The following is a 24,328-nucleotide window of genomic DNA, read 5'->3' as shown; positions in this document are numbered from 1 at the left end:
GTCTACTGCTATGCTGCCCTGATGGAAGGATGAGTCAAGGAGAAGAGAAGGAATCCTGTCAATGTAGTGAGAAACTGGCTGAGACTGATGGAGTCCCTTCTTTTTAGGCCACTGTCTGAGTCACCACCAACACATACCAATCCAGCTGGCCAGATTCACTTCATAGCAGATAATAATGTATCACTAATCTGAGGCCATATGTATCAAGCGTCTCAAAGGAGTGCTGATTTAGGATCAGTTTAGCCTTTAAGATCACAATGAATACGATTAAATGGATAGGGGAAACTGATTCTAAGCCAGCTTTATACATACGGCCCCTGGTCCTTTAGTCAATGAATGTTTGTGAGACAAGTAAACTAAACAAGGAATCCAACTCTGAGAGGAATGGAGAGTGAGACGGTGTCAGATTGAATATACTGTAATCCCAAATATACTGTTATCCCATCTCCCTTAACCTATCACCCTTGTGGGAATTGGCCTATATGGATTGGGCTACATTGAAATATTTCTTACAGAAGAGATATGAAAAGCATATGCATAACCATGGTAGCAATTAAAAGGGAGCAGTTTGGATTGTGACAATTATTAGACTAAAGATGAGGACACAAAAGTTCACCTGACACAAGACTGAATCCAAACTGATTTGATGTGCATTTTACATCTTGTGTTCTTTTTGCAGCATTTGATTATAATGAAATCTGAAAATACACTGGATACACTTAGTAACGTGATAAGAATATCTAAGGAAAATGTTCAATGTGCAACATAAGACAGCAAAAATATTCAAGGGTTTGAGTGAGAGGCCTAGTTAGTGTTTCCAAGTAGCCACACACCTTTCAATACACTTTTATGACTCAAAGAAGAGTCTTCAACTATAAGGTGCTTTCTTGAGCTCTTCGAGCTGTGCCATTGAGGGCCTAGAGCAAGCACTATTGTAGTTGTTTTGTTTAGAACACAGCCCTGCTTCCCCGCATTTACACAATTACTGTTGTTGTTTACGCAATCCCAAAATGGTCCATTGGAAATCACAATCTGGGTCAGGTGGGCATAATTTGACAGCTTGTTCTATTGCCAACATGTCTAGCTAAATATAAAATGTGATCTTACAATGTTAGGTTTTTGACAAGGCAATTCACAGAAGCAGATCAGAATTTTGGTGAGCATAGAATGGAGTCATGAGTGCATTCAGATGTGTGGTCCGCAGCAAATTGTACTCACAATACAACAAACCTAGGCTAATTCTGTTCAGGACAACCCAGAGTATAACATCACTTCATCTTGCAACTATACATCAAACATAGTGATGATAGATGGTGACACTGTTTACTACTTGAGTTTTATGATACGGAAATGTGAAGACCACATTTAGACTCAAGGGTGTTTGGCTTACTTGCATGTCATCAAAGCGGTACTTAATATAATCCTCAACGTCTCATCTTTCAAAATACATTGTTCTTGTAATTTACAGCATTTACCAAAGTCAGACAACAAAACATTTGCAGAGGTTGCCCAATTAGCTGGATGGATAGGGGAAATGTCTTGTTGTCCACAGTGTTCAAATTCAGAATGTCTGTCAGTCAAAACCCATAAAGAGCTGTGAAGCGGAGACCCTAAGCTCTGATCTCATGTTTAGCATGTAACTGTACAGCCACTGCAGTCCAATTTGGGCATTTATCAGTGTCCAAATCTGCCATTTTCAACCTGTATAATACGGGTACGAGTGTAAAGGGCTATGTTGGGCCCCATTATCTACATCCTGCCCTTTGTCTTAAAAAGGCGCCGGAAGAAATGGTAGCAGTTTTACGGGCGCCCAACTTAACTTATTTTCAACATAATGTTTCTGCAACCGTATCCTACGGCAAAAAAGAGCTTCCGGATATCAGGACAGCGAACACTCACCTCGGATTAGAATACGATTTTTTCTTCCACAAGCAAGACGCACAGCACATTCTCCAAACGCGCGACAGGGCCAACATCCCCGTTATTTGCAAGAGGAAGAGACACAGGTAGAGACACAGAAAGCTGCCTTTACCATCAATACTACTCGCCAATGTGCAATCATTGGACAATAAATTAGACGAGGTACGAACACGAATATCCTTCCAACGTGAAGTAAAAAATTGTAATATCCTATGTTTCACGGAATCGTGGCTGAATAACGACATGGATATTCAGCTAGTGGGATATACGCTGCACCGGCAAGAAAGAACAGCACACTCAGGTCAGACGGGGGGGGGGGGGGGGGGGTTCTGTGCATACAGTGCCTTGCGAAAGTATTCGGCCCCCTTGAACTTTGCGACCTTTTGCCACATTTCAGGCTTCAAACATAAAGATATAAAACTGTCTTTTTTTTGTGAAGAATCAACGACAAGTGGGACACAATCATGAAGTGGAACGACATTTATTGGATATTTCAAACTTTTTTAACAAATCAAAAACTGAAAAATTGGGCGTGCAAAATTATTCAGCCCCCTTAAGTTAATACTTTGTAGTGCCACCTTTTGCTGTGATTACAGCTGTAAGTCGCTTGGGGTATGTCTATCAGTTTTGCACATCGAGAGACTGACATTTTTTCCCATTCCTCCTTGCAAAACAGCTTGAGCTCAGTGAGGTTGGATGGAGAGCATTTGTGAACAGCAGTTTTCAGTTCTTTCCACAGATTCTCGATTGGATTCAGGTCTGGACTTTGACTTGGCCATTCTAACACCTGGATATGTTTATTTTTGAACCATTCCATTGTAGATTTTGCTTTATGTTTTGGATCATTGTCTTGTTGGAAGACAAATCTCCGTCCCAGTCTCAGGTCTTTTGCAGACTCCATCAGGTTTTCTTCCAGAATGGTCTGTATTTGGCTCCATCCATCTTCCCATCAATTTTAACCATCTTCCCTGTCCCTGCTGAAGAAAAGCAGGCCCAAACCATGATGCTGCCACCACCATGTTTGACAGTGGGGATGGTGTGTTCAGAGTGATGAGCTGTGTTGCTTTTACGGCAAACATAACGTTTTGCATTGTTGCCAAAAAGTTTAATTTTGGTTTCATCTGACCAGAGCACCTTCTTCCACATGTTTGGTGTGTCTCCCAGGTGGCTTGTGGCAAACTTTAAACGACACTTTTTATGGATATCTTTAAGAAATGGCTTTCTTCTTGCCACTCTTCCATAAAGGCCAGATTTGTGCAATATACGACTGATTGTTGTCCTATGGACAGAGTCTCCCACCTCAGCTGTAGATCTCTGCAATTCATCCAGAGTGATCATGGGCCTCTTGGCTGCATCTCTGATCAGTCTTCTCCTTGTATGAGCTGAAAGTTTAGAGGGACGGCCAGGTCTTGGTAGATTTGCAGTGGTCTGATACTCCTTCCATTTCAATATTATCGCTTCCACAGTGCTCCTTGGGACGTTTAAAGCTTGGGAAATCTTTTTGTATCCAAATCCGGCTTTAAACTTCTTCACAACAGTATCTCGGACCTGCCTGGTGTGTTCCTTGTTCTTCATGATGCTCTCTGCGCTTTTAACGGACCTCTGAGACTATCACAGTGCAGGTCCATTTATACGGAGACTTGATTACACACAGGTGGATTGTATTTATCATCATTAGTCATTTAGGTCAACATTGGATCATTCAGAGATCCTCACTGAACTTCTGGAGAGAGTTTGCTGCACTGAAAGTAAAGGGGCTGAATAATTTTGCACGCCCAATTTTTCAGTTTTTGATTTGTTAAAAAAGTTTGAAATATCCAATAAATGTCGTTCCACTTCATGATTGTGTCCCACTTGTTGTTGATTCTTCACAAAAAAATACAGTTTTATATCTTTATGTTTGAAGCCTGAAATGTGGCAAAAGGTTGCAAAGTTCAAGGGGGCCGAATACTTTCGCAAGGCACTGTATTTGTAAACAACAGCTGGTGCACGAAATCTAAGGAAGCCTCTAGAGTTTATTGTGATAAATTGCAGGCCACACCGCTTGCCTAGAGAGTTTACAGCTATACTTTTTGTGTCTGTTTTTTACCACCACAGACAGATGCAGGCACTAAGACCACACTCAGTCAGCTGTATAAGGAAATAAGCTAACAGGAAACCACTCACCCAGAGGCGGCGCTCCTAGTGGCCAGAGACTTTAATGCAGGGAAACTTAAATCAGTTCTATCAAATTCCCATCGACATGTTAAATGTGCAACCAGAGGAAAAATAATTTGAGATCCCCTGTACTTCACACACAGAGACGCGCACAAAGCTCTCCCTTGCCCTCCGTTTGATAAATCCGACCACAACTCTATCCTCCTGATTTCTGCTTACAAGCAAAAATTAAGGCAGGAAGCACCAGTGACTCGGTTTATAAAAAAAGTGGTCAGATGAAGCAGATGCTAAAACTACAGGACTGTTTTGCAAGCACAGACTGGAACATGTTCCGGGATTCTTCCGATGGCGTTGAGCAGTAGACCACATCTTTCACTGGCTTTATCAATAAGTGCATTGAGGACGTCGTCCCCACAGTGACTGTACGTACATACCCCAACCAGAAGCCATGGATTACAGGCAACATCCGCACTGAGCCAAAGGGTAGAGCTGCCGCTTTCAAGGGGCGGGACTCTAAACCGTAAGCGTACAAGAAATCCTGCTATGCCCTGCGACGAACCATCAAACAGGCAAAGCGTCAATATAGGGCTAAGATTGAATCTCACTACACTGGCTTCGACACTCGTCTTATGTGGCAGGGCTTGCAAACTATTACATACTACAAAGGGAAGCACAGCCACGAGCTGCCTAGTGACACGAGCCTACCAGACGAGCTAAATCACTTCTATGCTCGCTTTGAGGCAAGCAACACTGAGGAATGCATGAGAGCAACAGCTGTTCCGGACGACTGTGTGATCACGCTCTCCGTAGACGACATTATTAAGACTTTTAAATAGGTCAACATTCAGAAGGCTGTGGGGCCAGACAGATTACCAGGACGTGTGCTCCGGGCATGTGCTGACCAACTGGAAGGTGTCTTCACTGACATTTTCAACATGTCCCTGATTGAGTCTGTAATACCAACATGTTTCAAGCAGACGACCATAGTTCCTGTGCCCAAGAACAGAAAGGTAACATGCCTAAATGACAACATACCAGTAGCACGCACGTCCGTAGCCATGAAGTACTTTGAAAAGTTGGTTATGGCTCACATCAACACCATTATCACAGAAACTCTAGACCCACTCTAATTTGCATACCGCCCAAACAGATCCACAGATGATGCAATCTCTATGATGCCAGAATAACAACTGATATATCCCTCAACGTAACCAAGACTAAGGAGATGATTGTGGACTACAGGAAAAGGAGGACCGAGCACCACCCCATTCTCATCGACGGGGCTGTAGTGGAGCAGGTTGAGAGCTTCAAGTTCCTTAGTGTCCACATCAACAACAAACTAGAATGGTCCACACACACAAAGACAGTCGTGAAGAGGGCACGACAAAGCCTATTCCCCCTGAGGAAACTAAAAAGATTTGACATGGGTCCTAAGATCCTCAAAAGGTTTTACAGTTGCAACATCAAGAGCATCCTGACTGGTTGCATCACTGCCTGGTACGGCAATTGCTCGGCCTCTGACTGCAAGGCACTACAGAGGGTAGTGCGTACAGCCCAATACATCACTGGGGCTAAGTTGCCTGCCATACACTAGGCGGTGTCAGAGGAAGGCCCTAAAAATTGTCAAAGACCCCAGCCACCCCAATCATAGATTGTTCTTTTTACTATCGCATAGCAAGCAGTACCGGAGTACCAAGTCTAGGACAAAGGCTTCTCAACAGTTTTACCCCCAAGTCATAAGACTCCTGAACAGGTAATCAAATGGCTACCCGTACTATTTGCATTGTGTGCCCTCTTTTTACCCTACTGCTACTCTCTGTTCATCATATATGCATAGTCACTTTAACCATATCTACATGTACAAACTACCTCAATCAGCCTGATTAACCGGTGTCTATGTAGCCTCGCTAGTTTTATAGCCTCGCTACTGTATATAGCCTGTCCTTTTACTGTTGTTTTATTTCTTTACCTACCATTTGTTCACCTTTTTTGCACTATTGGTTAGAGCCATTAAGTAAGCATCTCACATCTCACTGCGCACGTGACAAACTTTGATTTGATTTGGTTTGATTTGACCTCTGCCACTCCAACCTTGACTTCCACTGTTACTTGTTGCGCATGGAGGGGTCAATGTGCGGGAAGAATGCCATATAAGGACACATTGGTTATACCCGAACTGGTGAATAATGTCATTGCTCTTATTTAAATTGCCACAAAATCTAATTTAAATCATTGTTCAAAACAAAGATGTGTTTGGCCTTGTCACGTTCTGACCTCAGTTCTTTTATTATGTCTTTGTTTTAGTATGGTCAGGGCGTGAGTTGGGTGGGTTGTCTATGTTCCGTTTTCTATGTTGTGTTTGTGTATGGCCTGGTATGGTTCTCAATCAGGGGCAGGTGTCGTTAGTTGTATCTGATTGAGAATCATACTTAGGTAGCCTTTTCCCACTTGTGTTTCGTGGGTGTTTGTTTTTTGTCTCTGTGTCTTCACCAGACAGAACTGTTTAGTTTTCGTTCATTCTCCTTGTTATTTTCTTTTTGATGTTCAATGTTAATAAATTATCAACATGGACACGTACCGCGCTGCATATTGGTCCGATCCTTCATACTCCTCGTCAGAGGAAGACGAATATCGTTACAGAAACACCCACCACCAAAGGACCAAGCAGCATGGTAACGGGCAGCAGCAGCGATCTCAGGACTCCTGGTCATGGGAGGAGATTCTGGATGGCAAGGGACCCTGGGCACAGGCTGGGGAATATTGCCGCCCCAAGGCAAAGCTGGAGACAGCGAAAGCTGAGAGGCAGCGGTATGAGGAGGCAGCACGGCAGCGCGGCTGGAAGCCCGAGAGGCAGCCCCAAAAATGTATTGGGGGGGCACACGGGAAGTGTGGCGAAGTCAGGTAGGAGACCTGCGCCAACTCCCCGTGCTTACTGTGGAGAGAGAGGGACCGGGCAGGCACCATGTTATGCCGTGAGGCGCACGGTGTCCCCGGTGCGCAGGCATAGCCCGGTGCGTTACAGCGCAGCGCCTTGTATCGGCCGGGCTAGGTTGGGCATCGAGCTAGGTGCCATGAAGCCGGCTCAGCGCATCTGGTCTCCAGTGTGTCTCCTCTGGCCGGGGTACATGGCACCAGCCCTACGCATGGTTTCCCCGGTTCGCCAGCACAGCCCAGTGCGGGCTATTCCACCTCGCCGCACTGGCCTGGCTACGGGGAGCAATTCAGCTAGGTAAGGTTGTGCAGGCTCGGTGCTCGAGACCTCCAGTGCTCCTTCATGGTCCGCTCTATCCGCTCGCACCACCCCTCCGGTGGCAGCCCCCCGCACCAGGCTGTCTCTCCGTCTCCGCCTGTCCAGCGCTGCCAGAGTCTCCAGTCTGTCCTGAGGTGCCAGAGTCTCCCGTCTGTCCTGAGCTGCCAGAGTCTCCCGTCTGTCCTGAGCTGCCAGAGTCTCCCGTCTGTCCTGAGCTGCCAGAGTCTCCCGTCTGTCCTGAGCTGCCAGAGCCTCCCGTCTGTCCTGAGCTGCCAGAGCCTCCCGTCTGTCCTGAGCTGCCAGAGCCTCCCGTCTGTCCTGAGCTGCCAGAGTCACCCGTCTGTCCTGAGCTGCCAGATCCGTCAGTCAGCCAGGAGCTGCCAGAGCCTTCAGTCAGCCAGGAGCTGCCAGAGCCGTCCGTCAGCAAGGAACTGCCAGAATCGCCCTTCACTCCGGAGCTGCCGGAGTGTGCTGCCGGAATCTCCCGTCCATTCGGGACCTGTGGCTTGGGTCCCCAGTCCGAGGCTGGCGGCGAGGGTCACCGCGTTAAAGAGGCCACGGAGGCGGGTAAAGAAGCGGAGAAAAACAACACACTTAAAACAATAAGATGAAGAAAACAAGCATGGCAATAAAAGACATCCAATGTTATGAAAGAATATAAAACACATTGATTAATTTCCAAGCAAAAAAGGCAAATAGGATTTTAACACCTCAAGCAGTTTCACAGTACAATGCAAAGTTATGTAAAAGAAAAAGGAAAATAAAACATATAAAAAGTATGAAACACAAACAATGATGAATAATCAAACATTTTTTATTGCTACAATTTAAGAAATAAACAGTTGCTTTGCTCGCAAATTCCCAATGCTAGCACCCTTGACTTCTCATAGTTTCACCTCCAAGTAGGCTAAACAAGTCCTACAAGCCCTAATTTTGTCACATCTGGACTACTGCCCAGTCAGGTCAAGTGCCACAAAGAGGGACATTGGCAAAATACAGTTAGCCAAGAACAAAGCAGTATGGCGGGCCCTTAAATGTACATGGAGAGCTAACATCAATGACATGCATGTCAATCTCTCCAGGCTCAAAGTAGATGAGAGATTGATTGAATCACTACTTGTCTTTATTAGAGGTATTGACCGAGCTGTCTGTGCAAACGACTAGCACACATCCAGACACCCATGAGGACACCCCACAAAACATGCCACAAGGGGTCTCTTCACATCCCCCATGTCCAAAACAGACTCCGGGAAACGCATTGTACCACACAGAGCCATGACTACATGGCACTCTATTTCACATCAAGTAACTCATGTAAGAGGTAAAATCATTAACATTTTTTTTTAAACGACACTTTACGGAACGCAGACTGTGAGGAGACACACACACACACACAAAGGCATACACACATATACGCTAGCACACATTCATACATTGTAATATTGTTGAATGTTTGTATTATACATTTTGTAGTGTAGATATGTTGTGGTGTAATTGTATGTTTTCCGGATTCCCATTAGCTGCTGCCAGTGCAACGGTTACTCTATTTTTTTGTTTTCTGTGTGACGTAAGTTTCTTAATGTGTTTGGACCCCATGAAGAGTACCTGTTGCCTTGAGAGCAGCTAATGGGGATCATTAATAAAAACAAACACAAATACAAAATCCCTGAAAAGCAGCCCTGCTTGAAACTGGTACAGTTACTGTCTCTGTAATCCTGGCAAATTGCACTTTTTACCGGCAATATGCACAGCGCTTCATAATTCTCTGAACTGGAATAAACTGTGCCTTGCCCCAAACCTCAACAGGGGGCTTGAAATTATATTGATTCAGATGTTTCAGGAACCAATTTACATGAGCCATGAGATGAGAAATGTGTGTGTCTTCATGTGCTGGATCAACAAGCACATCACAAGAGAACAACTGTGTTACTATGCCTGGTGTTAGCTCTACATCTGGTTGAATGTGCCCATCTGTCTGTCAGTGGCCTACCACTTTATAGTACACATGAATCGGAGGGCCTGTTGTCCAGACCTCTGGCAGTCTCTATAGGGGTGCCACAAGGGTTCAATTCTTGGGCCGACTCTTTTCACTGTATATATCAATGATGTCGCTCTTGCTGCTGGTGATTCTCTGATACACCTCTATGCAGACGACACCATTTTGTATACTTCTAGCCCTTCTTTGGACACTGTGTTAACAAACCTCCAGACGAGCTTCAATGCCATACAACACTCCTTCTGTGGCCTCCAACTGCTCTTAAATGCTAGTAAAACTATATGCATGCTCTTCAACTGATCGCTGCCCACACCCGCCCGCCCGATTAGCATCACTACTCTGGACGGTTCTGACTTAGAATATGTGGACAACTACAAATACCTAGGTGTCTGGTTAGACTGTAAACTCTCCTTCCAGACTCACATTAAGTATCTCCAATCCAAAATTAAATCTAGAATTGGCTTCCTCTTTCACAACAAAGCCTCCTTCACTCATGCTGCTAAACATACCATTGTAAAACTGACTATCTTACCGATCCTTGGCTTCGGCGATGTCATTTACAAAATAGTCTCCAACACTCTACTCAGCAAATTGGTCTATCACAGTGCCATCTGTTTTGTCACCAAAGCCCCATATGCAACCCACCACTGCGACCTGTATGCTCTTGTTTGCTGGCCCTCGCTTCATATTCATATTCGCCAAACCCACTGGCTCCAGATCATCTATAAGTCTTTGCTAGGTAAAGCCCCGCCTTATCTCAACTCACTGGTCACCATAGCAACACCCACCCATAGCACACACTCCAGCAGGTATATTTCACTGGTCATCCCCAAAGCCAACTCCTCCTTTGGCCACCTTTCCTTCCAGTTCTCTGCTGCCAATGACTGGAACGAATTGCAAAAATCACTTTCACATATCTCCCTCACTAACTTTAAGCATCATCTTTCAGAGCAGCTTACTGATCACTGCACCTACACAGCCCATCTGTAAATACCCCGCCCAACTTCCTAATCCCCATGTTGTTATTTATTTTTGGTCTTTTGCACCCCAGTATCTCTACTTGCACATCATCATCTGCACATCTATCACTTCAGTGTTCATTTTAAATTGTAATTATTTCCCCACTATGGCCTATTTATTGCCTTACCTCCCTAATCTTACTTCATTTGCACACACTGTACATTGATTTTTATATTGTGTTATTGACTGTATGTTTGTTTATCCCATGTGTTACTCTGTGTTGTTTTTGTCGCACTGCTTTGCTTTATCTTGGCCTTGTTATCAACTGGCCTACCTGGTTAAATAAAGGTGAAATAAAAAAATTTAAATTAAAATGAAGAGCGAAAACCTCTTCTTTGATCAGTGCTTATAACCTTTCCCAGCATATATATCTTATCATGTTGTTCTGTCAACTGTACAATGGTGAGATCATCGTTTGGATACATTAATGTGAAGACACTATACAGATACAGATACTATACCTTCACTTGCTATGACAAACAGCTATTTAGGGGGCAGGCAAACAATGTCTGAGCTCACTGCACATTCAACACTGGTCAGATCCTTAAGCTCACTCTGATCAATGGCATGTAAATACTTGGTACCATCAGGACCTACAGTGGGGCAAAAAAATATTTAGTCAGCCACCAATTGTGCAAGTTCTCCCACTTAAAAAGATGAGAGAGGCCTGTAATTTTCATCATAGGTACACTTCAACTTTAACAGACAAAATGAGAAAGAACATTCCAGAAAATCACATTGTAGGATTTTTTATGAATTTATTTGCAAATTATGGTGGAAAATAAGTATTTGGTCAATAACAAACGTATATCTCAATACTTTGTGATTGCCAAGAAAGGGTATATAACAGAGGTCAAACGTTTTCTGTAAGTCTCCACAAGGTTTTCACACACTGTTGCTGGTATTTTGGCTTATTCCTCCATGCAGATCTCCTCTAGAGCAGTGATGTTTTGGGGCTGTTGCTGGGAAAAACACAGACTTTCAACTCCCTCCAAAGATTTTCTATGGGGTTGAGATCTGGAGACTGGCTAGGCCACTCCAGGACCTTGAAATGCTTCTTACGAAGCCACTCCTTTGTTGCCCGGGCTGTGTGTTTGGGATCATTGTCATGCTGAAAGACCCAGCCACGTTTCATCTTCAATGCCCTTGCTGATGGAAGGAGATTTTCACTCAAATACTCATGATACATGGCCCCATTCATTCTTTCCTTTACACGGATCAGTCGTCCTGGTCCCTTGGCAGAAAAACAACCCCAAAGCATGATGTTTCCACCCCCATGCTTCACAGTAGGTATGGTGTTCTTTGGATGCATCTCAGCATTCTTTGTCCTCCAAACACGACGAGTTGAGTTTTTACCAAAAAGTTATATTTTGGTTTCATCTGACCATATGACATTCTCCCAATCTTCTTCTGGATCATCCAAATGCTCTCTAGCAATCTTCAGACGGGCCTGGACATGTACTGGCTTAAGAAGGGGGACACGTCTGGCACTGCAGGATTTGTGTCCCTGGCGGCGTAGTGTGTTACTGATGGTAGGCTTTGTTACTTTGGTCCCAGCTCTCTGCAGGTCATTCACTAGGTCCCCCCGTGTGGTTCTGAGATTTTTGCTCACCGTTCTTGTGATCATTTTGACCCCACGGGGTGAGATATGGCATGGAACCCCAGATCGAGGGAGATTATCAGTGGTCTGCTATATATTCCATTTCCTAATAATTGCTCCCACAGTTGATTTATTCAAACCAAGCTGCTTACCTATTGCAGATTCAGTCTTCCCAGTCTGGTGCAGGTCTCCAATTATGTTTCTGGTGTCCTTTGACAGTTCTTTGGTCTTGGCCATAGTGGAGTTTGGAGTGTGACTGTTTTGAGGTTGTGGACAGGTGTCTTTTATACTGATAACAAGTTCAAACAGGTGCCATTAATACATGTAATGAGTGGAGGACAGAGGAGCCTCTTAAAGAAGAAGTTACAGGTCTGTGAGAGCCAGAAATCTTGCTTGTTTGCAGGTGACCAAATACTTATTTTCCACCATAATTTGCAAATAAATTCATTAAAAATCCTACAAAGTGATTTTCTGGATTTTTTTTCTCATTCTGTCTGTCATAGTTGAAGTGTACCTATGATAAAAATTACAGGCCTCTCTCATCTTTTTAAGTGAGAGAACTTGCACAATTGGTGGCTGACTAAATACATTTTTGCCCGACTGTACGTGTATGTCATCTTTCATGACTGATTTCTAACACGTTTCTCACATCAAAGTCATTTGGCCAGACCATGTGCTTAATTTCTAGGGCAGTTAAAACCTTTCTCATTAACTGAACTAATATGCTGTGATTGTTGGTCTTCTATTTACCTCTGAACTATGAACTATCAGCAAACCTACCAGAGTAGTTACAAACAGCACAGAAATGAAATCATCAACATGCATTGATCATATCTATAATAATCCTGCAGAAAATTGCTTTAAAGCAGTATCCAAATCCATTGGATGTAGTGATCACAACATAGTAGCCATATCTAGGAAAACCAAAGTTCCAAAGGCTGGGCCTAATAGTGTATAGGAGGTCATACAATATGTTGTGTAGTGATTCCTATGTTATTGATGTAAATAATATTTGTTGGTCTGTGGTGTGTAATGAGGAGCAACCAGACACTGCACTTGACACATTTATGAAAATGCTTATTACATTTACAAAACAGTTACATCCCCTTGTATTGATGAGGAATTGAAAAAGTGTATGGTTGAGAGGGATGAGGCAAAAGGAATGGCATATAAGTCTGGCTGCACAACTGATTGGCAAACGTACTGCAAATTGAGAAATCATGTAACTAATCTGAATAAATAGAAGAAGAAACTATACTATGAAAAAAATATACATTTTATAAAGAATGATGGTAAAAAGTGTTGGAGCACCTTAAATTACATTTTGGGAAAAAATGCAAACTCAGCTGCTTCATTTATTGAATCAAATGACTCATTCATCACAAACCCCACTGATATTGCCAACTACTTTAATCATTTTTTAATTGGCAAGATTAGCAAATTTAGACATGACATGCTGGTAGTACACATCCAAGTGTAACTAACCAAATTATGAAAGCGTTTGAATTCCATAAAGTGAGTGTGGAAGAGATGATTTTATGAATATTTTTTTGTCAACAATGACAAGCCACCGGGGTCTGACAACTTGGATGGAAAATGACTGAGGCCAGCACTGGGCAGCACTGCTGGCCCCTAAATGTACACTGAGAGCTAGCATGTCAATCTCTCATGGCTCAAATAGGAGGAGAGATTGACTTCATCACTACTTGTTTTTGTAAGAAATGTTGACAAGCTGAATGCACCGAGCTGTCTGTTTAAACTACTAGCACAGAGCTCGACACCCATGCATGCCACGCAAGACATGCCACCAGAGTAGAGGTCGACCGAATATAATTTTTCAACGCCGATACCGATTATTGGAGGACCAAAAAAAAGCTGATACCGATTAATCAGACAATTTTTATTTTTACATTTTATTTGTAATAATGACAATTACAAAAATACTGAATGAACACTTATTTTAACTTAATATAATACATCAATAAAAATCTATTTCGCCCCAAATAATTTATGAAACATTTTCAATTTGGTTTAAATAATGCAAAAACAAAGTGTTGGAGAAGTAAAAGTGCAATATGTGCCATGTAAAAAGGCAAACGTTTGAGTTCCTTGCTCAGAACATGAGAACATATGAAAAGTTGGTGGTTCCTTTTAACATGAGACTTCAATAGCCCAAAGTAAGAGGTTTTAGTTAATATAGTATTTATTGGACTATTTCTCTCTATGCCATTTGTATTTCATATCCCTTTGACTATTGGATGTTCTTATAGGCACTATAGTATTGCCAGTGTAACAGTATAGCTTCCGTCCCTCTCCTCGCTCCTACCTGAGCTCGAACCAGGAACACATCGACAACAGCCACACTCGAAGCAGCGTTACCCATGCAGAGCAAGGGGAATAACTACTCCAAGTCTCAGAGCGTGTGACATTTGAAAAGCTATTAGCGCGCACCCCGCTAACTAGCTAGCCATTTCACATCGGTTACACCAGCCATTAGGCTGATAGGTTTGAAGTCATAAACATTGCTGTGCTTGTGAAGAGCTACTAGCTACTAGCAAAACGCACAAAAGTGCTGTTTGAATGAATGCTTACGAGCCTGCTGTTGCCTACCACCGCTCAGTCAGACTGCTCTATCAAATCATAGACTTAATTATAACATAACACACAGAAATACGAGCCATTGGTCATTAATATGGTCGAATCTGGAAATGATCATTTCGAAAACAAAACGTTTATTCTTTCAGTGAAATACGGAACCGTTCGGTATTTTATCTAACGGGTGGCATCCCTAAGTCTAAATATTCTTGTTACATTGCACAACCTTCAATGTTATGTCATAATTACGTAAAATTCTGGCAAATTAGTTTGCAATGAGCCAGGCTGCCCAAACTGTTGCATATACCCGGACTCTGCGTGCAATGAACGCAAGTGTTACGGTTTTCTTCCGTCAAAGGAGAGGAGGACCAAAATGCAGCGTGGTTATCTTCATACATCTTTAATAAAGACGATACAATACAAAACAATAAACGTGAAAACCTAAACAGCCTTTTTTTTTTTTTAATAAAAATAATTTATTATCATCAATACCATTCATTCTGTACAACTCATAATTTCCATACAAACTCAAATAGTGGTATTTTAATTTAAACAAAACAAAATCCCCAAACAAAACCTCAGGGGAGCATCTTCCCTCCCCGTCATCCTACAAACTACCTTTCCCTATCTCCCCGTCCCTAATCTATCCCCTTACAAATCTAAATGGCACCCAGCCCTAAACCCCCCTTCCACCTCTCCCGGGCAGCATGCTGCCCCCACTTCCTCTCCTCCCTCTTCATCCTCCCCCTCAAATCTCCTTCCACCCTCCTCACTATCCCTTCCACCCCCCAATCTCTCCCTGTCTTCACCATGTTCTGCCTGGCTTCCCACAGCCCCCGTTTAAAGAGACTCATGAGAAGCCAGAGCAGAAACCTGTCCCTATCCGTCCCTCTCGCTCTCCCTACACCTCTCTCTAACCTGGCCCACGTCAATACAAAATCCCCCCTTACCAAACCTAACAACACCCGTGCCCTAGCCCATACTACTCCGGCAAAGGCACAGTCCCAAAAGACATGGCGCACAGTCTCCTCCCTGCCACAAGAAGATCTTGGACAGGTGGGGGATTGCACCAAACTATACCGGTACATGATGGAACGTACCGGCAAGCACTTATGGAGGCTCAACCAATTCAGGTCCTTGAGCCTGTTGTCCAGACCCCGCGCCTGCACTCCCTCCCAGACCACTTCCGAGATGCCCACTACAGGCGCCGGACTCCCTGCCTTTCTGACCTCCTCGTACAGGTGCCTGTGATCTAAACCTACTCGGGCAACTTCAACCTCAGGGTGCTCACGCAGCCACTTGGCCGCATGACCAAAGTGCCACGGCAGCTGTTCCGCCCGAGGACCCGTGTTAGACCACACCATTACGCTTCTCGCCTGATACGAGAAGAACACCCGCAGGAGGTAACCGGACGGGTGTATCACTGGATGAGCAAGCTCCGTTAACAAGAAAGAAACAAAAATTGCGTCCAGCTTGAGGGGGAAATGTGGTACCCCCCTACCTCCCTCCCCGATGGGACAAAGCATGCGTGCCCTGGCGACCCACTCGCACCTGCCACTCCACATGAACTGAAACACAAGCCTCACTAGAGGCCTCCTCAGACTAGCCGGCAATGGGTAGATGTACGCCAAATACAAAAGAGACGGCAACACATCCACCTTTAGAACCAGGACTTTGCCCATAAAAGACAAATACCTAGCCTTCCACATTGCTAGCTTCCTCTGTACCACTGCGATACGCATGTTCCAGTTTAGCGTCGCTGAGCCGGAGGTCTCAAAATGGACCCCGAGAATCCTCAGGGCCCCCTCACAGAGAGATAACCCCCCGGGCACATCCGTTCTACCGCGCCATCTTCCGAAAAACTTGACGGAAGACTTTGCATGGTTCAGAACTGCTCCCGACGCTCGGGTGAAATCCCCAAAGATGGCAAGGGACCTTGTCAGGCACGAGTCCTTGCACAGCAGCAAGGAAGTGTCGTCGGCGTACTGCGTCATCTTAACACGCAGCCCACCACTTCCAGGGATCAACAAGCCTTCCACCCCTGTGTCTGCCCTAATGGCAGCCCCCAGAGGCTTCATGTACAGAACGAAGAGGAGAGCCGAGAGTGGGCACCCCTGCCTGACCCCAGACGAGAGGTCAAAAACGTCACCCAAGTGACTATTTACACTAACTCGGCACCCCGCTCCGACATATAATGTACATCCTAATCGACCTAACACTCTGAATAAAAATGATCTATTCACGCGATCAAAGGCTTTCGCCTGATCTAGCGCTGCTACCATTAAAGGCAGTCCTCTATCTTCAACCCAAGCGATGGAGTCCCTGATTAACTGTAGATTCCATCTAATAGAGCGGCCCTCTACCCCGCACGTCTGATCCTCATGGACGACGTAGGGAAGGGCTGTGCGCAACCGGTCTGCTAAAACCTTTGCAAGTAGCTTGTAATCTACACACAGCATGGTCAACGGCCACCAGTTGCCAAGGTCTGTTACTTCCCCCTTCTTATATAAAAGTGACAGCACACCAACAGCCATTGATCCCCCCGGGACCCCCGTCTCAAGGATGGCCTTCAAGACTTCGAGGACCACTGGTCCAAGTATACCCCAAAACTTGAGATAAAACTCAGCCGGCAGCCCATCTATCCCAGGCACCTTCCCTTTTCCCATCCTCCTAAGAGCGCTCTCAACCTCTTCTAGTGAGATCTGGGCCTCCATCACTTCTCTAATGTCCTCCGGCAACCGCCTGGACAAGTGTTCTAAAAACACATTTCCCTGCTCTACATCTATTTCCCTTTACTTAAATAAACCTTGGAAATGATCAGTTGTCACCCTGACCATATCCTCTGGTTCTCTAACTATACTACCATTTTCTTCCCTAACGCCATGCATTACCTTCCTACTCTGTCTGGCCCTAACCGACTTAAAGAACATAGCAGAACAATTCTCATTATGTTCTAGAAAGCCACTATGCGCACGCTCCAGGAAAGCTCGAGCCTTCCGCTCCTGCAACTCCCTGAGCTGCGCCTTTAGGGTTGCGGATCTCTCCCAGTCAAACGACCCGCCGAGGTTGCCTGCCTCGTACTCGAGTTCAATTAACCTTTGGATACGATCCACCTCCCTCCTCTCCTCCCTTTTTTTCCTCTTGCAATATCCTATTATAAAAGCCCTAATCCTCACCTTAACTAAATCCCACCACTCTACCACCCCCTCGCACATGGACCGGAGACCCTCAAGCCTCCAAAAGAAACCATAAAACCCGTCAACAAAAGCCTGCTCCTCCAGCACATCCCGATCTAGCTTCCAGTACCCCCTACCAAAGAGGCAGACTGGCGACCCCACCTGCAGGAGCACCCCGTCGTAATCCGAAAAGAAAACAGGCAACAGCCGCCCAGACAACTTACCCAAAGACCTGGGTACAAAAATATAGTCGAGCCTCCGCTCAACCCCCCTGGAGTTGCGCCATGTAGGACCGTCCATTTTCGGAGTAGTGTGCAGACCACCATCTACCAGACCATGGCAAGCCATTAGCCTGGCAATGGCGCCTGCACTGCTATCCCCCCCTCTTCCTAAATCTGTATTAAAATCCCCCCCTATCACTAATTTCCTATTTGTGACACACAGGGGCGTCAGACAGTCCACCATCTCCCTCCTGTCTGCCACCACCTGTGGTCCATACACCACCACTAATCTAAAATTACAATCCCTTATCGTGACATCCACCCCTATAACCCTCCCCTGCATTACCACAAAAGAATCCTCCACTTTAACCTCCCTGTGCCCACACAAAATCCCTACCCCCGATGAGTGCACCCCCCCAACACCCCAAACCGACTCCCCCTTGTCCCACTCCCTCTTAAACCAATTAACATCCCCTCCATCCCTCAGGTGAACCTCCTGTAAAAAACAAAAATCAAACCCCACACCCTCCAAATAACTAAAAACCGCCCTCCTCTTAACACAATCCCTTAAACCCCTTACATTTAAACTAACAAAAGTAAAATCAGACCCCATGAAAGAATAAAATAAAAACATGTAATACACTCAAATTCTAAACCCAGACAGAAAAAAACAAAAACAGGAGACTCACCCGATGCTCCCCTGCTCCATATCTACCGGTGATGACACCATCTGTACTCCCAACATCCCCCCCTCTTCCTCCATCTCACCAACCCAGGATGCAGGAATTGTGTTTGGCTCCGGGGTGCCCTGCACCCTGGGTCTACCCCCACAATCCTCCCCCTCCCCAGTGCTGCAGCTGGATTGGAAAAAATTCGGGGAGGCTGAGTCCCCAAACAAAAACCTCCCCACCTCCTCCTGTACCCAGTCCTGAGTCCTGTTAGGTGTGTCCCCACCCAACAGATATTGAGAGCCTGTGGAAACCAGCAGCAACCCAGAGGTTTCTCCCACCCCCATCACTCTCTTGGCCATCCCCTCCCTCTCACTGTCGGCCAATCGCTCCCTCCTCTTCATTCTCTTCTTTGGTGATGACGGCAGTGGAGAGATACCAACCCCCCCGCCCGCCAGCTCCTCCACCATACCCCTCATCTCTTCCACCAGGGCACATTCCCCCCAGTCCACTTGCTCTTCCACCGTCTCCTTCTCCACCACTCCTCCATCGCTTTCTTCTCTCTCATGCTCCTCCACTCGGTTGCCGTCTTCCGCCGCTTTTCCTGGTTCTCCTACTCCCGTGCCTTCCGTTTCCTTCTCTCTTCCTTCCGCCGCTTCTTGCTCCTCCTCCTTCCTTGTGGCCTTCCCCTCTGGACCTGTACTCTGATCATGAGGCGTGCTTCCTTCCCCTCCTCTTCTTCCCCCATCCCCCGCCCCTGCTCCCCCCCCAGCCGCAGACGCATATGACCGCTGACGGGCCGGGCACCCCCGCCACAGGTGTGCTGACGAGCCACACCCATGGCACGTCTTTGGCTTGTCACAATCCCTCGCCTCATGATCCTCAGATGCACAAAATCTGCATTTTCTTGTACTGCATGAGGCGAATATGTGACCATAGGCCATACAGCGTCTGCAAAATGGGGGCTGACGTGCATAAAACAACGTCCCCCTGTCAGCCCCTAGGGAGAACATAGCAGGAGGATGGAGGTAGCCACCATGTCCCTTTGGGTCCTCTCTGAGGAGGGCCTGGAAACCTCTCCTCCCATTCCAAAACCCAAGGGAGTCTTTGAGGTGCCTTGCTGAGGAGACGTTATCCATATATCTCCCCAGAAAAGCCCTCACCTCTTCGTCCTTAACGTAAGGGTTGTAAATGTTGACAGTTACTACCCTAAAATTATTCTTCGCCAGGCTTGTTATTTCGTAGTGGCACATCGGCCTCTCACCTCCCACTGCTCTTGCCCTTCTCAGGATATCATCGTGTTTTGCCTCTGTATATAGTGCCACGTCGTATGCTCCCTCCAACGAGTTGCCTTGGAAACAAAACACGTCCTTCACCGTCAGCTTTAGAATCCCCATCAATATTATCCTTCCAAAAGATTCCCGTCCTAAAGGCTCCATCTCCTTTTCCTTCCAAGCAAACCTAATCGTGTTAGCCAGCCCAATCCCAGGGACCGACCGTGTTGATGTATTTAGCACCATCTCCGCAAGGAGAATGGCGCTCGTTCTCTTCTCTTCCAAAACAAGTGAAAAGAAAAAACCAAAGTGACTGAGCCTATCTGGTGCAAACAAACAGAGACAGGAACAATCACCCACGAAACACTCAAAGAATATGGCTGCCTAAATATGGTTCCCAATCAGAGACAACGATAAACACCTGCCTCTGATTGAGAACCACTCTAGGCAACCATAGACTTATCTAGACAACTCTACTATACCACAAACTCATAACCTACAAAAACCCCAAGACAAAACACACCACGTCACACCCTGGCCTGACCAGAATAATAAAGAAAACACAAAATACTAAGACCAGGGCGTGACAGCAAGAGAAATAACACAATTTCACCTGGTTAATATTGCCTGCTAACCTGGATTTCTTTTAGCTAAATATGCAGGTTTAAAACTACATACTTCTGTGTATTGATTTTAAGAAAGGAATTGGTGTTTATGGTTAGGTAGAGTCGTCCAACGATTGTGCTTTTTTCGAAAATGCGCTTTTGTTAAATCATCCTCCAGCGTTGCATCGATTATATGCAACACAGGACACGCTAGATAAACTAGTAATATCATCAACCATGTGTAGTTATAACTAGTGATTATGATGGATTGATAGTTTTTTATAAGATAAGTTTAATGCTAGCTAGCAACTTACCTTGGCATCTACTGCATTCGCGTAACAGGCAGTCTCCTTGTGGAGTGCAACGAGAGGCAGGTGGTTATAGCGTTGGACTAGTTAACTGTAAGACTGCAAGATTCAATCCCCCGAGCTGACATGGTGAAAATCTGTCGTTCTGACCCTGAACAAGGAAGTTAACCCACCGTTCCTAGGCCATCATTGAAAATAAGAATGTGTTTTTAACTGATTTGCCTAGTTAAATAAAAATGTATAAAAAATAATAATAATAAATAACTAAAAAAATCGGCACCCAAAAATACAGATTTACGATTGTTATAAAAACTTGAAATCGGCACTAATTAATCGGCCATTCCGATTAATCGGCCGACCTCTACACCCAGAGGTCTCTTCACAATCCCCAAGTCAAGAACAGACTATGGGAGGGGCACAGTACTATGTAGAGCTATGGCTACATGGAACTCTATTCCCCATCAAGTAACTAATGCAAGCAGTAGAATCAGATAAAAAAAACAGACAAAAATACACCTTATGGAACAGCAGGGACTATGAAGAGACACACACACACAGGTTCAGACACGCATACACACACACACACTAGCACACTCACTCTACACACACACATACATTTTGTATTGTAGATATATAGTTGGGTAATAATGGTATATGATGTACTGTTTTATCTTTTGTTTTATGTGTGAGTGCCTTAATGTGTTTGGACCGCAGGAAGAGTAGCTGCTGCCTTGGCAGGAACTAATGGGGTTCCCTAATAAATACAAAATACAAAGGCAAACAAGCCAAGCATTTTGACTACTCAGTCCCCTCATATGTCCGGGCTGTGCGTTATGATGACCTCTCGGCTGCCATCCAACTTCTGACACTGATGTAGCAAACAGCGAGGCAGTGCAGTGAAAGGCAAGCACCCTACACATTGGGCCACTTGTTAGGAATTGCAATATGGCTCATATCGTGAGGATTGTTACAATACATTGGTGATGTGATGATGATGATTAGTTCACCATCTGTTACCAACATTTGACCTAACATATTCTGGATAATCCTACAACCATGAGTCCGAGCTTAGGTAACCTACATTTTACAAATGAAATTAGTTTACCAAACATTCTCAAGATTCCACTCCAAATTAAAACACATTACTACAATTCACTGACAAATCAAACAGTGATCTAGCAATCAATTAATTCACAAATAGAGAAAGGAAGTATACATTACCTCGAAATAAGAAGGCTTTGCTATTGTTGTGAAGCCCTGCCACTTGGGTAATTCCATAAATTGCATTTGCGAAGTCAAGTTCATTGATGATATCTATCTGGTAGTCGGGATCTATTCCAAAGCCGATAACTGTAGGGGGGAAATATTATTTAGACATTGTCACACATTGGGTGCACAGTTACTATCACACATCCTCCCACCTATATGATGTGTATAACGTACATAATAAGCAAGGCACTTCTTTAATGATTGAGTTTGAGAATCAAACTTCAGCGTCTGCATGATACAACGAACTGCAACACAGTTTGACATGCAGTCAAATACATGGGGATTGAATCCATGCGATTTCAAAGCACCTTCACCAAGGTACAGTGGCCATCATATCAGAGACAAAACGCGTAAATTGCATGGCACTAGACATCAGATACCATATAATGACAGATCATTTTAAATGAAAGTCTACATAATCCAAATGTTAGGCTTATTGTTGCATGGGAACAAATTGACTGCTGCATCAACCTGTGCGACACCTGTAATTTCTGTAAGGACTTTTGCACGTTATACAGATGTGGTCTGACACAACAACAAACCCTACGATTTAGGAGATAACTATGCTATTTATCTGTACTATAAAACGAATTTTAAAAACATGTGATTTATGAAAAATCGATGAGGGGCAAATTGATTTTAAAAAATTAATTGATTAATAAAAAACCTACGAGAGACAAAATAACGATCGAGAAGCTTGCGCGCAAGTTGCTAATTAGGCTATGGAGAAGGAGAGGGTGGGTGCGCATTAAAAAGCTATTGCTGACAGAGCTGATAATGATGCCTAAACAATATGTAAACTAACTGCATATGTCCCAGTGTGACACCTACCTGGTTTCGCAATGAGCACTACCGATAACAAAGCCACGTAAATATCCATTTGTGTGAAGTTGAACTGTACAGTTTCCTCAGAAATATCCGCCGTCGATCGCTTCGCTAGCAATCCACTTGCTCGGGTCTGTCTGCAAACTGCGCTCGTCTCACGGTTGCTGGGTGCAGAGGCTCGGAGCGTTCCACATCATGGAAATAGGGGTTCTTTCGGCGCGCACGTAAATTATCATGAATTTACTCTCAATACTATTTCCATCTATTAAATCGGCGATATTATTCACAAACCTTGACGAAGTCCACACTACCAATCCTCCTGGATTCAAATTAATCTACAGACGACATGTTTGCGCGGCGAAAATGAACCTTAATCCTCCCCTTTCAGTGACGATAGACACGTCCAATTCTGGAGGTGACGCTGGGGACCTGTAATAAGAGTTGGGATTCTAACAAGTAGGCTACATGTAATTACGTAGCCTATTTGTTACGAATCATCATCTCTTACATAGCCTTTGTGCTCTTTTTTTGTTGTTGCAGATAATCAGATGCAGTATTTTTCACAACAGAAAAGGTCTCTGAAAATGAAGATTAGATTAATTGAATCAGGCGGATTTCTTTAACCAGCTAATTCATAGTCAGGTCCTCATGAATGTGTATTTTTTTCGGGACTTCACGCTGTTAGCCTACATTCAATCCATAAACCCCTGACATGTGTCCGTCTCCTCGCTTTCCTCCCTTACCTCTAACTCGATCAATCTCTCCATCCCTCTCGCCCTCACCACTGGGATACTGAGGGCTTCTTATAAGCACTCCAACCCATCTTACTCCTGGGGGCTGTCCTTGTTGGATACCATTAATCACGCTCCTAGCTTCTCCAGTGCAGGTAATATCACATCCCAAATGGCATCCTGTTCCCTACTGTGCGCTACTTTTGCGCACGGGGCTCTGATAGTGATTTGATCAAAATGTGTGCACCATGTATAGAATTGATTGTCATGTGGGATGTAACCAATATGTGCAGTGTGAATATTGTCAGGTTACCTGCATCAACACAGTGTCATTTTAATTTAAGTTATTAACTATGTTTCCATCCACAGTTGTTATGCGAGTAAAGTCAGCTATGAAAAAAATAATGACAGCTGTGATGGAAACGTTTCGGTAAAATGTTATGAATTCCGACATATAATTTTTTCGTTGGACATGGTGGGATCTTTTTGGTGTCTGTAAAATTACTTATTCAACAAATGTCGGTGAAAATGCCTTTATGTGCAAATACCGATATAATAACCGCATAGAAGTGAATTTGGAGTCACGCGATGACATATTGTGTGGTCCTACCACTACGACTCGGGAAAGCATGCTTATTGGGCTACAGATTAAATAAATGATGATGAACTTCACAGGGTGGTAAAAGTGCAAGGTGATGAGTTTGATCGTCATT

General features: G+C 44.5%; 1 protein-coding gene across 1 annotated transcript in view; it reads right to left on the bottom strand.

Annotated features, from left to right (window-relative positions):
- LOC110526153 (protein kinase C-binding protein NELL1) overlaps positions 1-23,022 on the bottom strand; it is a 404,819-nt gene extending 381,797 nt beyond the window's left edge. The window contains exons 1-2 of the mRNA XM_021606800.2: positions 22,891-23,022; positions 22,012-22,140 (exon numbers count right to left, since the gene is read on the bottom strand). Coding sequence (XP_021462475.2) covers positions 22,012-22,140; positions 22,891-22,939 — 178 coding nt within the window. The 5' untranslated portion in view covers positions 22,940-23,022. The remainder of the gene's footprint in view (positions 1-22,011; positions 22,141-22,890) is intronic.
- Between the last annotated feature and the right edge of the window lie 1,306 nt (positions 23,023-24,328).

Source organism: Oncorhynchus mykiss, chromosome 6, assembly GCF_013265735.2.
Source record: "Oncorhynchus mykiss isolate Arlee chromosome 6, USDA_OmykA_1.1, whole genome shotgun sequence".
In the NCBI taxonomy this organism is placed as follows: Eukaryota; Metazoa; Chordata; class Actinopteri; order Salmoniformes; family Salmonidae; genus Oncorhynchus; species Oncorhynchus mykiss.
The sequence above is the reverse complement of the archived record's forward strand: the minus strand, read 5'-3'. Positions and strand labels throughout refer to the sequence as shown.